Source organism: Mustelus asterias, chromosome 19, assembly GCF_964213995.1.
Source record: "Mustelus asterias chromosome 19, sMusAst1.hap1.1, whole genome shotgun sequence".
NCBI classification, from domain to species: domain Eukaryota; kingdom Metazoa; phylum Chordata; class Chondrichthyes; order Carcharhiniformes; family Triakidae; genus Mustelus; species Mustelus asterias.
The window spans coordinates 79,757,558-79,770,188 of record NC_135819.1 but is presented as its reverse complement, the minus strand read 5'-3'; the positions used below and the strand labels follow the sequence as shown (position 1 = coordinate 79,770,188).

Genomic DNA, 12,631 nt, shown 5'->3' with positions numbered 1-12,631 from the left:
AGGAATGTTTTTCACCCAGAGGGTGGTGGAAGTCTAGACGTCGCTGTCTGTCAAGGTGGTGGATGCAGAAATCCTGGGTGGGATTTTCCACTCGTGGGAATCGGTGTGGGTGGGATAGAAACCAGCAAAATGTCCATTGACTGCTTCAGACAGGAGTTTTCAGTCTCACGGCAGGCAGATTTGAAAAGCCCCCGCCTTATTGCTTTGAAAAAAAGCACTTGAACTGCCGCAATGACCGATGCCAACAGGCCATGGACCAGGGGCTGCTAGATCGGATTCGATTGGATAGCTGTTTTTTGGCCAGCTTAGAGCCAATCGTGGAATAGCCGTCTTCTGTGCTGTAAATATTTCCACATCTCGATTCAGAATGTGGCTTCCAGTTTTTCCAATTCTCTTCCCGCACCTAGTGGTGCACTAAGGCAGACTTCCGTCTGTTTCCACAGTTAGTATTTCCCAGAACAGCTCGCTAGTCTGTCGCCAAAGGCCTCCAGCTCGAAGATTCAAGTGTGGCTGACCAGGAGTCTCTCCCGCTCTTATTGAGTCCTGGAGTGGGACTGGAACCCGGAGCTTCTGGCTTAGAGACAGGGATGCTGCCAACTGCGCCACAAGACCTCCTGTAAAATGGCTTACCAAGAAGTGATTTTTAAACCAAAAATCTGTTTAGTAAGGCCACACTTGGAATACTGTGTACAGTTCTGGCCACGTATTATAGAAAGGATATTATTAAACTAGAAAGAGTGCAGAAAAGATTTACTAGGATGCTACTGGGACTTGGTGGTTTGAGTTATGAGAGACTGGATAGACTGGGACGTTTTTCCCTGGAGCGTAGGAGGCTTACAGGTGATCATATAGAGGTCTATAAAATAATGAGGGGCATAGATCAGCTAGATAGTCAACTCTCCAAGGGTAGGGGAGTCTAAAACTAGAGGGTGTAGGTTTAAGGTGAGAGGGGAGAGATACAAAAGGGTCCTTGGGGAAATTTTTTCACACACAGGGTGGTGAGTGTGTGGAACAAGCTGCCAGAGGCAGTAGTAGAGGCGGGTACAATTTTGTCTTTTAAAAAGCATTTAGACAGTTACATGGGTAAGATGGGTATAGAGGAATATGGGCTAAACGCGGGCAATTGAGACTAGCTTAGGGGTTAAAAAAGGGCGGCATGGACAAGTTGGGTCGAAGGGCCTGTTTCTATGCTGTAAACCTCTGTGACTCTCTGACTCTATTTGTTAATGTACGCATGGCAGTGGTGTTCAGTAATTGGACACTTGGAGGGCATGTAGTTGTCACTCAAGAGTCGGACCTTTTCAATCCCTTCCGTAAGGGGAACATGCACCATTACCAAGCTGGTCCGATAGATACGTGACCACCTGCTCCTTATGCCTCTGTGCGTGATGCCTTTTGAGTTTTGCGCCTGTCCTTCTCTATTCGCCCAGTGATTTGACTGAGAGCAAATACTGATTGTGTATGCCATCACATTGATTGTGAGGTTACAAACCAGTGTCTGCCATGGTGAAGAAGATCAGGTGGCATTTTGAAAAACAGCAGATTGACTGCATAAGTCCACTGTTATTGGTGGAATCTTAGCAGATCCTGAGGTTTTGGAGTCGGTCAACTCTCATCCCTTCCCCAGTAACATTCCGTGGCCCTGATAAATACCTTCTGCTGCTTGCAGCTTGATACTGATCTTGTCTCACATCAGCAAGTGCAGTAGAACAAGTCCAAATGAACGACACTGAAAACACAGCCTGCAATTACCAGTCATCTGACACCACATTGTTCACATCAAGAACAGGTCCTTATAGTAATTATGAACGAGGCATAAGGCTTGTGTGCATGAAACTGCTCATAAATCTGTACTCATGTCCCATAGAGATTTAGAGATATAAACTTTCGCCAGACATTTTGATGGATTATTTAACCCTTGTATGAATTGGGACAAGATAGTTTTAATAAATTCTCAATGGAATCAATGGAACTTCCTGAAATTCCTAGGAATGAAGTTAATTTAAACAAAGACATGATAGTTAGTCTTCAGAGCTGGGAATGATGGTTTGATTTATTTGCAACAATGGGTCTTTTGTCACTGAACTGAAAGCAAAGCACAGAAATACACAGGGCTAAAAATGGACCTGCACTTGTTTGTGGACATGGGGTTCCTGACTCGCCATCGTTGTGCTGCCTCCTCACTCTCCTGATAGTAATCTGCAGCCAAGCTTGACCATACGGGATGTGCACTCAACAGGGAGCCTGGCAGCATGTGGCACTCGCATGTGCTGCAGCCAGCCTCCCGCTCTTAAAGGCAGTCTGTCCTTCCCTTAAAGGGGAGCTGCACTGACAGAAAGGAAGCTGCGACTGGTAATGCAGATGCCTGCAATTGGAAAGAAACTGGAGCATCAGGGCAGAGAGAGGACACCCGCTTTCACAAACATGGTGGCGGAGGTCTTAGTCCTGGATTTACACAGGACTCGTATTCCAACAGGAGACCAAGAAGCCATCAAGGACCATCCCTCTGAAGGGAGTGGGAGGTAGGTGGCAAAGGAGGTCAATGCAAGCAGCATGGTCCCAAGGAGCTTGGAACAGTGCGATTGGAAGGCCATCTGCAGTCTCCTCCAATGCAAATCAGCAGCCTTCCATCAACCATGTTGTAGACACTGAGGTAATCCTGTGTCGGAGGAATATTAGACCAGGCACTAAAGGAATGTGTTTTTTCATAGAATCCCGAAAGTACAGAAGAAGGCCATTCAGCCCATCGAGCCTGCACCAACAACAATTCCACCCAAGCCCTATCCCCATTCCCTCACGTATTTACCCTTGCAGTTGACATGATAAAGATGTTGTGGTAAATGCTGTGTTTTATGCCCCAGAGATATAGAGGTGATGCTGTCCTGGTTATATGTGTGTACAGGAGTTTGATTCAATGCCTTAAAATGTCTACTCTCATGCTCACAGCGGCTTGCTTTGGCTTAGTTTCTTTTCCTAAGTCACCACATCCAGGGTTAACCAATCACAGACATTGAACAGTCAACAGACACATAATGCAACACTGAACAGTTCGACACCACTGTGAAGTTATTGCTGATGGATTTTATTGCAGGATCATGGCCATGGGACGATGTGATGGGGCTTTCCAGTATTCCACTCCAGGATTTGTTGGCTATGGAAGGAGCATTCATAATGCAGTTCAATAGGCTGATAATCAGCCTGTTATTCCTCCCAACACTTCCCCACTATTCCCCAAAAGGGAAAAGACTGCGCCTGAAGATATGAAGCAACAAAGTCATTGCAATCTAAATTGATCAAAAAAAGAACAAGAACGGATTTCTTAATTTTTAAAGGTTATTTTAGAATTAAAATGTCTCAGGAAGTAATTTTAAATTTTAATACTAATGAGAACCTTGTGACAGTGAATCGTCAGCCTGTTTCTCACATTGGTGGGGTGGCACAGTGGTTAGCACCGCTGCCTCACAACACCAGGGACCTGGGTTCGATTCCCGGCTTGGGTCACTGTCTGTGCGGAGTCTACACGTTCTCCCTGCGCCTGTGTGGGTTTCCTCCGGGTGCTCCGGTTTCCTCCCACAGTACAAAAGACGTGCTGGTTAGGTACATTGGCTGTGCTAAATTCTCCCTCAGTGTACCCGAACAGGCGCCGGAATGTGGCAAGTAGGGGGATTTTCACAATAACTTCATTGCAGTGTTAATGGAAGCCTACTTGTGACACTAATTAACAAATACATTTTGTTTGAGTTATTCGAATGGAAAGGAAATGGACAAGTAGTGAAGCAGACTGCTGATTGGATGGTGCCCGTATTGGCTAAGTGATGGAAGTTAAATTTAGCCCCTCGATTTCAGGAAAGTATAGAACTGAGGCCTTGAACTTTTTAAGGGAAGCATATTGATGTTCGGGGATGAATACATACTCCTGAAGAATGTAAGTAAGGAAGTGTGGAAGATTAAATGCTATTCCATCCAAAGACCAGATCCAATTACTCTAACATTGATTCTATTTAATCAACTTAACCTCCTGAGGACATTTCCTCCGATATTTCTCCTCGACCCATTGAGGGATAAATGAAGCAAAACTCCAGAATGTATATTCAGTTTTCCACTGTGGGCTGGACCTGCTGAATCAGAAATCTTCCCAGGCTCAAATCCCTGTCCCTGGCAGCTCAAGAACCCAAAACATTTGATTCTATCTCTGTGGAGGGCGAGGGTGATGATTTGTGAATAGGTGGAGTGTTATCACTGAACTGTGAGGCACTGAAGGGTGACAACACATGTGGCGTCACAAGGATCACTTAATGACCTTGAGAAAAACGATGCAGCCAAGTGGAGTGTTGTAATGTTGCTAATGTACGATGTGTTGGCAGCTGAGAGGTTGAGCAGAAAGCAGTAGCTTCGCTACGGAAATCAAAAGAGGAATAAGGATAGTTTCTTGTGAAATTGATTAAATTTTCTAATGTGTTGGCTATCTGCGTGTCATCATGTGTAAGTCGTAAAAGAGATATTAACAAAATTACTCCATCACTGTGGTATATCTTGAAGACACTAGCGCTAGAATTTTACTGTCCTGCCTGCCACGGGAATCGGAGCGGCGGACAATGGGAAGGTCCGGTGACTTCGGGCAGGATTTTCTGGTCTCGGATCAAGCGAGGCCGTAAATTCCTGCCCATGAAATTATTTTAACCATGCAAGGGTTCTGGGTCTGGCCATATTTGGAACATTCTGTGCAGTTTGGGACACCCTGTTTTCAGAAGGACATTGACGTGTTGTAAAGCACTCTGATAAAAGCAGAATGTTTGATCCATATATACCATGTGACCATTCTACCTTGCTCAGCGTCCCTCTCCTTTCCCAGGCATTCCTGCTGCTGACACCCTCTCTCTTCACACACACCTCCATCCACCCTGACAAAAGTGTCACTTTAATCCTCTTCCATTCTCCAAATGACTCCTTGTCTCCTGCTAGTGCCCCCAGTGTGACTGATGACACTTGGCACCTCGCAGCATTCCCACTCAAATGAGACATTTGGCCAACGGTGCATTGTGTTGCCAATAACAACCGGAGTCCAGGACTTAGAAACATAGAAAATAGGCACAAGTGGAGGCCATTCAGCCCTTCCAGCCTGCACCACCACTCAATATGATCATAGCTGATCATGAGGTTTCAGTATCCCACTCCCGCTTGTATTTGGATGTGATAATAGTTACTCCACTGAGGATGAATGCATTTTTAATGCATTAATGCACTGATTAGGTTATCTTTCTATAAAGACGGAGTTGGTTCAGCCAATGATGTCTGTGGTGGAATCTACACAGGATTTTTTAGAAGCTTTTTATAAAGCATTTTCAGATGCAGTTCGACAGATTTTGTAAAGAGCTCTGATTGTTAAGAAATTAAATAAGCCACTAGTGAGATGTATTAGATAGCTGTCAAACTATAGGGTGGCACGGTGACACAGTGGTTAGCACTGCTGCCCCACAGCGCCAAGGACTGGGTTCGATTCCAGCCTCAGGTGACTATCTGGGCCTGATTTTACCATTTTCACTCTCAGTGCTGAATCTGGGCGTAATGCAGATCCGACTTAGAAATCTGCTTTCAGGTGCCCCCCCATACACACTCAGCCTGAAAAAAACATCTCCAGTCCCATTCACGCTGTGGGCGGGGCTTAGCGCGGCTGAAACGATCGGAGCTCCGAACTGCGCATGCGCAGTTGGAAAAGAATTTGAAAAAGCGCGCTGGTGTCAGATCGCTCCCGAGCAGAGAAAGCGGCCCGGGAGCATAAAACAGGAGCGATGGCCCCCACAGACATCACTGTCCCCTTATCCACCCCGCCACTACCCACAAACATCACTGTCCCCCTTATCCACCCCCCCACTAACCAGACCGATCGCCACCCCTGTCCCTCTCCCCCCCCGCCCCCCCCCCCAACCACCGATCACCCGCAGAGTGGCAGCGGACCCCCCCGCCCCCCCCCCACCAGAGATCCATCTGATTCCCCCCCCCCCTTCCACCGTAGATCCATCTGCCCCTCCCCCCCAACAGTGCGCGATCGGGCCTCCCCCCCCTCCCCCCCCCCACCCCAAACAACGATCTGGCCTCACTCTTCCCCCCCCCCCCCCCCCCCCCCACCAGAGAATGGTCTGGCCTCACTCACCACCCCCCCTCCCCAGACAACGATCTGGCCTCACTCATCCCCTCTCCCCAGAGAATGGTCTGGCCTCACTCTCCCCCCCCCCCCCGCCCCCAGAGAATGGTCTGGCCTCACTCTCCCCGCCCCCCCCCCGCCCCCAGATAATGGTCTGGCCTCACTCACCACCCCCCCCCCCCCACCCCACCAGAGATACATCTGACCCGCCCCCTCCTCCTCCTCCCCCCACCAACCAGACAACGAGCTGGCCTCACTCCCCCTGCCCCCCCCCCCCAAGCAGAGAATGATCTGATCTGCCTCCCGCCTCTCCCCCCCCCCCCCCCCCCCCCCCCAACCACCACTGATCTGAGTCAGAGCGCCGTTGGAAACACTGAACCGCTCTTCAGCAGCTGGAGTGCCCGATTCGGACTATTATTTAGCAGGTTCATTACGGCGCGGTTCCGGATTGGCAAACGCGGTGATAAAGGGGGAAATGCTGATTAAGTTGGGCGGTCAGTTCATTAATTCAATTTAAATGCATGCATATGCAGTTAAATCGTCGCTGTGCCCGTTTTGGGCATGAATCGAATCGCTGCCATTCCTGGGTTCTGGTAAAGTGGCAATCTGTGCGTATGCGGGCGCGGATCACGTTAATGGCCTCTCACCCGACTTTACCACGTTTTCAGACGCGACGCAATGGTAAAATCGGGCCCTCTGTGTGGAATTTGCACATTCTTCTCGTGTCTGTGTGGGCTTCCCCCAGGTGCTCCAGTTTCAAAGAACGGCCTTGTTCTGTACTGTAGGGATTCTATGATTTATGTCTGAAAATTAGAAACCCATAATTTTTGTACCAAGACCAATTGTTAAAAGTTTGCCTCATGATTTAGGAACTGGAGGTGTTGGCGTTACTGGGGAAAAGATACTGTCCCCGAACTGCCCTAAAAAATAAATCTATTGCTTTCAGCACTTGTATTCAGTTACAGTTTTCCCAGTATTTGAGGTGAAGGAATGTATACCTGCAGTATAAGCTGCATACCGATGTCTCATTCCACGTTCAATGGTGCTCATTTTCAGGTCATCGGCCTTTAGTCAGAGCTATTTTTGAGTTGCCAGTTTTTTTGAGGCTTTGTCAGTTTTTTTTAAACTCCGTAGGTTGACACGAATGATGCTGCCAGGAGGTCAGGTACTAATTTACGAGCAAGGTCACAAATCTAAGCTTACTCCATCGAAATAACGATAAGAAAGGCTTGCATTCTTATAGCACTTTTCCCAACCACCAGTCAACTCAACGTGCCTTGCAGCCAATGAGCTACTTTTGAAGTATAGACACTTCTACTGTAGGAAACACAGCAGCAAATCTGCACACAGCATCACTCCTTCAATACCTTCAATACCGCAATGGAATGTCAACCTTGATTTCTGTGCATAGGTCTATGATGAAAGGACACGATTCAGGCCTTTAAAATGCAAAGAGACACCTGTAGATATAAGAATTGAGCATAAGGAAGGTAGCGGAGCATCATTTCAACAAAAGCTGCTGGTACTATGTCAATTATTTCCTTCAAAGAACACGAATTAAAGGTTGGTTTGGGAGCTACACTGAGAATATAGTTAGAAATGTTTACATTCCCAATGGGACACAAAGCTGGAGATGGGAATGTTAGGCAGAGGTGGTAACAGCAGCAGAATAATTTGAGATTGGATAGATATTCAGCATTTTTTATTCATAATCCTTACTGATCAATTGTGCTGCAGTACCTTCCCTCAGGAGATTAAATAACAAGGGTAGAGATAATGATGGGGATCTGGGGAAATGCTCAGTCTGAGCTGCCTTTTCTGTCCAATCCTTTCTTCTGTACCAACAACTATTTATGGTTAAGTAATTAAAAACCCCATGATCAAATACAAGGTACAATACCATAGAAATCACAGAATCCCTGCAGTGCAGAAAATGGCCATTCGGCCCATCGAGCCTGCAGCAACAACAATCCCACTCAGGCCCTACCCCTGTAATCCCACATATTTACCCTGCTAATCTCCCATACACTAAGGTGCAATTTAGCATGGCCAATCCACATCTTTGGACCGCAGGCAGAAACCGGAGCACCCGGAGGAAACCCACACAGACACGGGAGAATGTGCAAACTCCACACAGACAATTACCTCAGGCTGGAATTGAACCCGTGTCCCTGGCGCTGTGAGGCAGCAGTGCTAACCACTGTGCCACCGTGCCACCCCTATTATATATTCAAACATTACCCATTTTATAATTAGTTTATAGTTTGAAACTTGAATTGAAATTTGAACAGTACACTATTTGGACATTTAATTTAAAATTAAATCACAATTGCTTCCTCGTTACTTCATACGTCTGCAAACCATTAGATGTGTATCTCATGCTACTGAATGGGAGAAAACTGCTTTTGATTGTTCTCTTTAAGCTTCCTTATTTGGAATATTGTTTACAGATCTGGTCACCACACTACCAGAAGGATGTGGAGGCTTTGGAGGGGGTACAGAAAAGGTTTACCAGGATGTTGCCTGGTATGGAGGATATTAGCTCTGAGGAGAGATTGGACAAACTTGGTTTGTTCTCACTTGAACGTCGGAGGCCAAGGGATGAAGTTTATAAAATTATGAGGCATAAATGGAATGGATAGTCGGAATTTTTTTCCCAGGGTAGAAATATCAATTACGAGGGGACATAGGTTTAAGGTAAAAGGGGGAGAGTTTAAAGGAGATGTGAGAGGCAAGTCCTTTACACAGGGGGTGGTAAGTGCCTGGAATGCACCGCCAGAGGAGGTGGTAGAAGCAGATACAATAGCAACATTTAAGAGACATCTTGACAGATACATGAATAGGCAGGGAATAGAGGATTACATAGAGACAAAAGGTCTGTAGTTTAGAAAGACGTCATGTGTTGGCACAGGCTTGGTGGGCTGAAGGGCCTGTTCCTGTGCTGTACTGTTCTTTGTTCTTTATTCTTCTGCCAGTCATCCACTCAACTCGAACTGCGACGTGGGTTCCTGGTTGGCTTCCCTGTCTTCAGATGTTTTTCCACCTGTTCTGCATGTTTCTCTCTTGTTTTCCCAGCTGCATTGACAATGCTGCGACTGAGAGTCTGGATCATGAGAACAGGCCGCCAACCTCTGCTGCTGTCTAATCCAATGTTGCTGCTGTTGTTCAATCACCTCCCTTTTAATTACCCAATGAACTCACAGAGGTGCCAGGTATTCTCGGCAAGGTCAAATCAGACCCTGCAAGTGAATGATGTTTTAGACCAAAAGGCAAATTATGATCACTTTAATAATCCAGTCATTTTGATTGTAAAGATTGTTTTGCACTGAAGGTGCAGCAACATTGATGGCGTCTATGGATAAGTTGGAATTTGGATTGGTTGATTGAAAGTGGAAAGTTAAAGAATTAGAATTAGATGAAAAAATTACAAATAGATACATGTTCACTTCCCAAATAGCCCTTAGTGAGCTGATGTAGTGAGTGGCTGAGTTATACACACAATTCCAGGTCTAATCTCCTGCCTGTGGTAAATTAGTTGATTTTCATAGGCTGGTGGTAGGGACATAACCTTTGACCACCGAGTTAAGAAAGACAAAATCAGAAACGGCACAGTGGTTAGCACAGCTGCCTCACAGCGCCAGGGACCTGGGTTCGATTCCCGGCTTGGGTGACTGTCTGTGTGGAGTTTGCACATTCTCACCGTGTCTGCGAGGGTTTCCCCCCACACTCCAAAGATGTGTGGGTTTAGGTGGATTGGCCATTGCTAAATTGCTCCTTAGTGTCAGGGGGACTAGCTAGGGTAAATGCATGGGGTTATGGGGGTAGGGCCTGGGTGGGATTGTGGTTGGTGCAGGCTCTCACTACATCTACTCAATGGGCCGAATGGACTCCTTCTGCACTGTAGGGTTCTATGAAACTTCTGACCCCTAAGTAGTAACCCTCAGCAGAAGCACAGTAATGCGGGTGTCAGATAGCTGTCATACCCCGCTGTATGATTGAAAAACCCAATCATATCTATTGCTCAGCATCACACTAAATAATGGTCAGTTCTGGTGAGGTGGCAGGATGCAGATGGTGCTGGTGAAACAGAGGATTCAAATGTTTGAACAGTTAACATCAGCTTGTATCAAATTCCTCCTTGATGTTTTAACAACTGTTAACATATTTAAGATATATGGGTTGATGTCAGTCATAAAGGAGCAATGAAGTTTGATACAAGTGTACCCAGAGGCCATACAATGACATTCCCAACAGTAATCTCGGCTCTCATATCTCAGAAAGAAGTCAATCCCAAAAAGTGAGGCAATGGCAAAACAAAATCAGAATTGGAAAGGGGAAACTAACATAGAAACAGGAGGAGGCCATTCAGCCCTTCAAGCCAATTCCATTATTCAATTAGATCATGGCTGATATGCGAATGGCTCCATTTCCATGCATTTGCCCCATATCCTTTATAAAGGTATTAACCTTTGGTTAACAAAAGTCTGTCAATCTCAGATATAAAATTAACCACACCTATTGTCAAAAATGACAACAACCATATCCTCAGAGAGGGCAGGCCTATTTTTAGGGGCAAGCATGGTGGCACAGTGTTTATCACTGCTGCTTCACAGCGCCAGGGACCTGGGTTCGATTCCCGGCTTGGGTCATTGTCTGTGCGGAGTCTGCATGTTCGCCCCGTGTCTGCGTCCTCCGGGTGCTCCGGTTTCCTCCCACAATCCAAAAGACGTGCTGTTTAGGTGCATTGGCTGTGCTAAATTCTCCCTCGGTGTACCCGAACAGGCACCCGAGTGGGGATTTTCACAGTAACTTCATTGCAGTGTTAATGTAAACCTACTTGTGACACTAATAAGTAAACTTAAACTTAATTTACACACATTTGCCCCATATCCCTTAATACCTTTGGCTAACAAAAATCTATCAATCTCAGATTGCAAATTAACCACTCATCTTGCACCAAAGTATACCAAAAAGAAAATACATTAACCTTCTGCTCCTCTTGCAGCTCATGTGTTCGACGGTGCAGAAGGCTCTTTTTGAAGAGGAGGATAGAGTGAAGAAATTGATCAACAGAGTCGCCATGCTGGAGAGTCGCAACAAGCAACTGAAGGACAAAGTGAAGCGGGTCAAACGCACCCTGCGACAGGTGAAGAAGAACAGCCGTCGCGTGGAGCAGCTAAACAAAAAATTGCTGGAGAAAACATCGATCCCACACTATACCAAACCTGACTCCAATGTGGCAATTCTGAAAGTATAACACACAGGCGGTCCACAAGGCACTGAATTTGTTAAAGTTACTTTTGCTTGTCTTGTAACTTACTCACTGAGCTAACTCAGGAGGTGCTGGGCACTTCAGTTAGCTCAATCACTGCACACTTGTCAGTGATGTTCCTTGAAGGTCCCCCTAAGCCATTTCTGAATAGTTTTATAGCCTCAGCACTTCGGTTAAGGAGAGAAGAGAAAAGATTGGAAAATGTTACTGCGCACGCACAGTATTAATCATTATTTTACTTAGGTCAATATGTACCAAGTCTCTCTTGCTTTAGCTACCATGTTTCCTTTTGAGAATTATCTATGTTTATTCTTGTAATTAAGGAGTAATGCCACCATAATTAACAGCATAATTGCTGGTATGTAAAGTACAGATTATATCCATTTGTTAGTGCTTTTCAAAATGGAAACATGTAGTTCTTTGTGTGGGCAACAATATTAAAGTTATACTGCAGAAAGCATGACACCTGTGAACTGATATGCCAATCCTCTACAAACTTTGACACATTTATGTCAAACCTGATTTTTGGAAATTGTAAAGTAATCTTGTACGTGAGATTTCTGAGTCTAGGCAGTTTCAAAACTCTGTATCTGTTTTATTAACTGTAGGACATTCTCTCTGTATTTCAATAAAAATATATACTTTGCTAATTATTTTATTTCCGGTGTTGGATAATAAAAGCTTTCGCTTTCTCATTTTAAGCCAGCAACCCAGTGTGTGCAAAGTCTGTAAAGAGCAAGCACAGGAAATTTCACAGATATAATTGGTGAAATATTCTCTTTTCTAGTTATTTCATTTGTATTGGTGCACTCTGATCTGTTTGATTATTGACAATGTATCCAAAGCATCAACCATTATTCCAGCTTTCCTTTGACAGTACAAATGTTGCCAGCACCATGGCTGTGCCACTGTATCACACTTTTGGTTGGAACAAAACTTTTAAAAGTGCGAAGGCTTATACACGTTGCCAGAGAACACAAATGATTAAACTGCTGAAACTATTTGCTTTGACAGCTGCTCAACTTTGATGTTTGGTTGTGTGGTCTAATTGCTTGCCTGGTGTTCTACAACCCATGCACAAAATTCCTTTGCGAGCTTCAAAGGGTTCATGTTGCGATAACTTCCTAGTAATGGTTCTCCACAAGTGGAAGCCAAATTGAGGTTGAATTGGGGTTGAAAGATCTGCAGAGGTAATGTACCTTTCCTCCACCTTTTCA

General features: G+C 45.4%; 1 protein-coding gene across 1 annotated transcript in view; it reads left to right on the top strand.

Moving 5' to 3' along the window:
* Nucleotides 1-12,424, top strand: part of ccdc3a (coiled-coil domain containing 3a) — a 73,246-nt gene extending 60,822 nt beyond the window's left edge. Inside the window, exon 3 of the mRNA XM_078234745.1 lies at nucleotides 11,148-12,424. Within this exon, the coding sequence (XP_078090871.1) occupies nucleotides 11,148-11,399 (252 nt within the window). The 3' untranslated portion in view covers nucleotides 11,400-12,424. The remainder of the gene's footprint in view (nucleotides 1-11,147) is intronic.
* The last annotated feature ends 207 nt before the right edge of the window (nucleotides 12,425-12,631 follow it).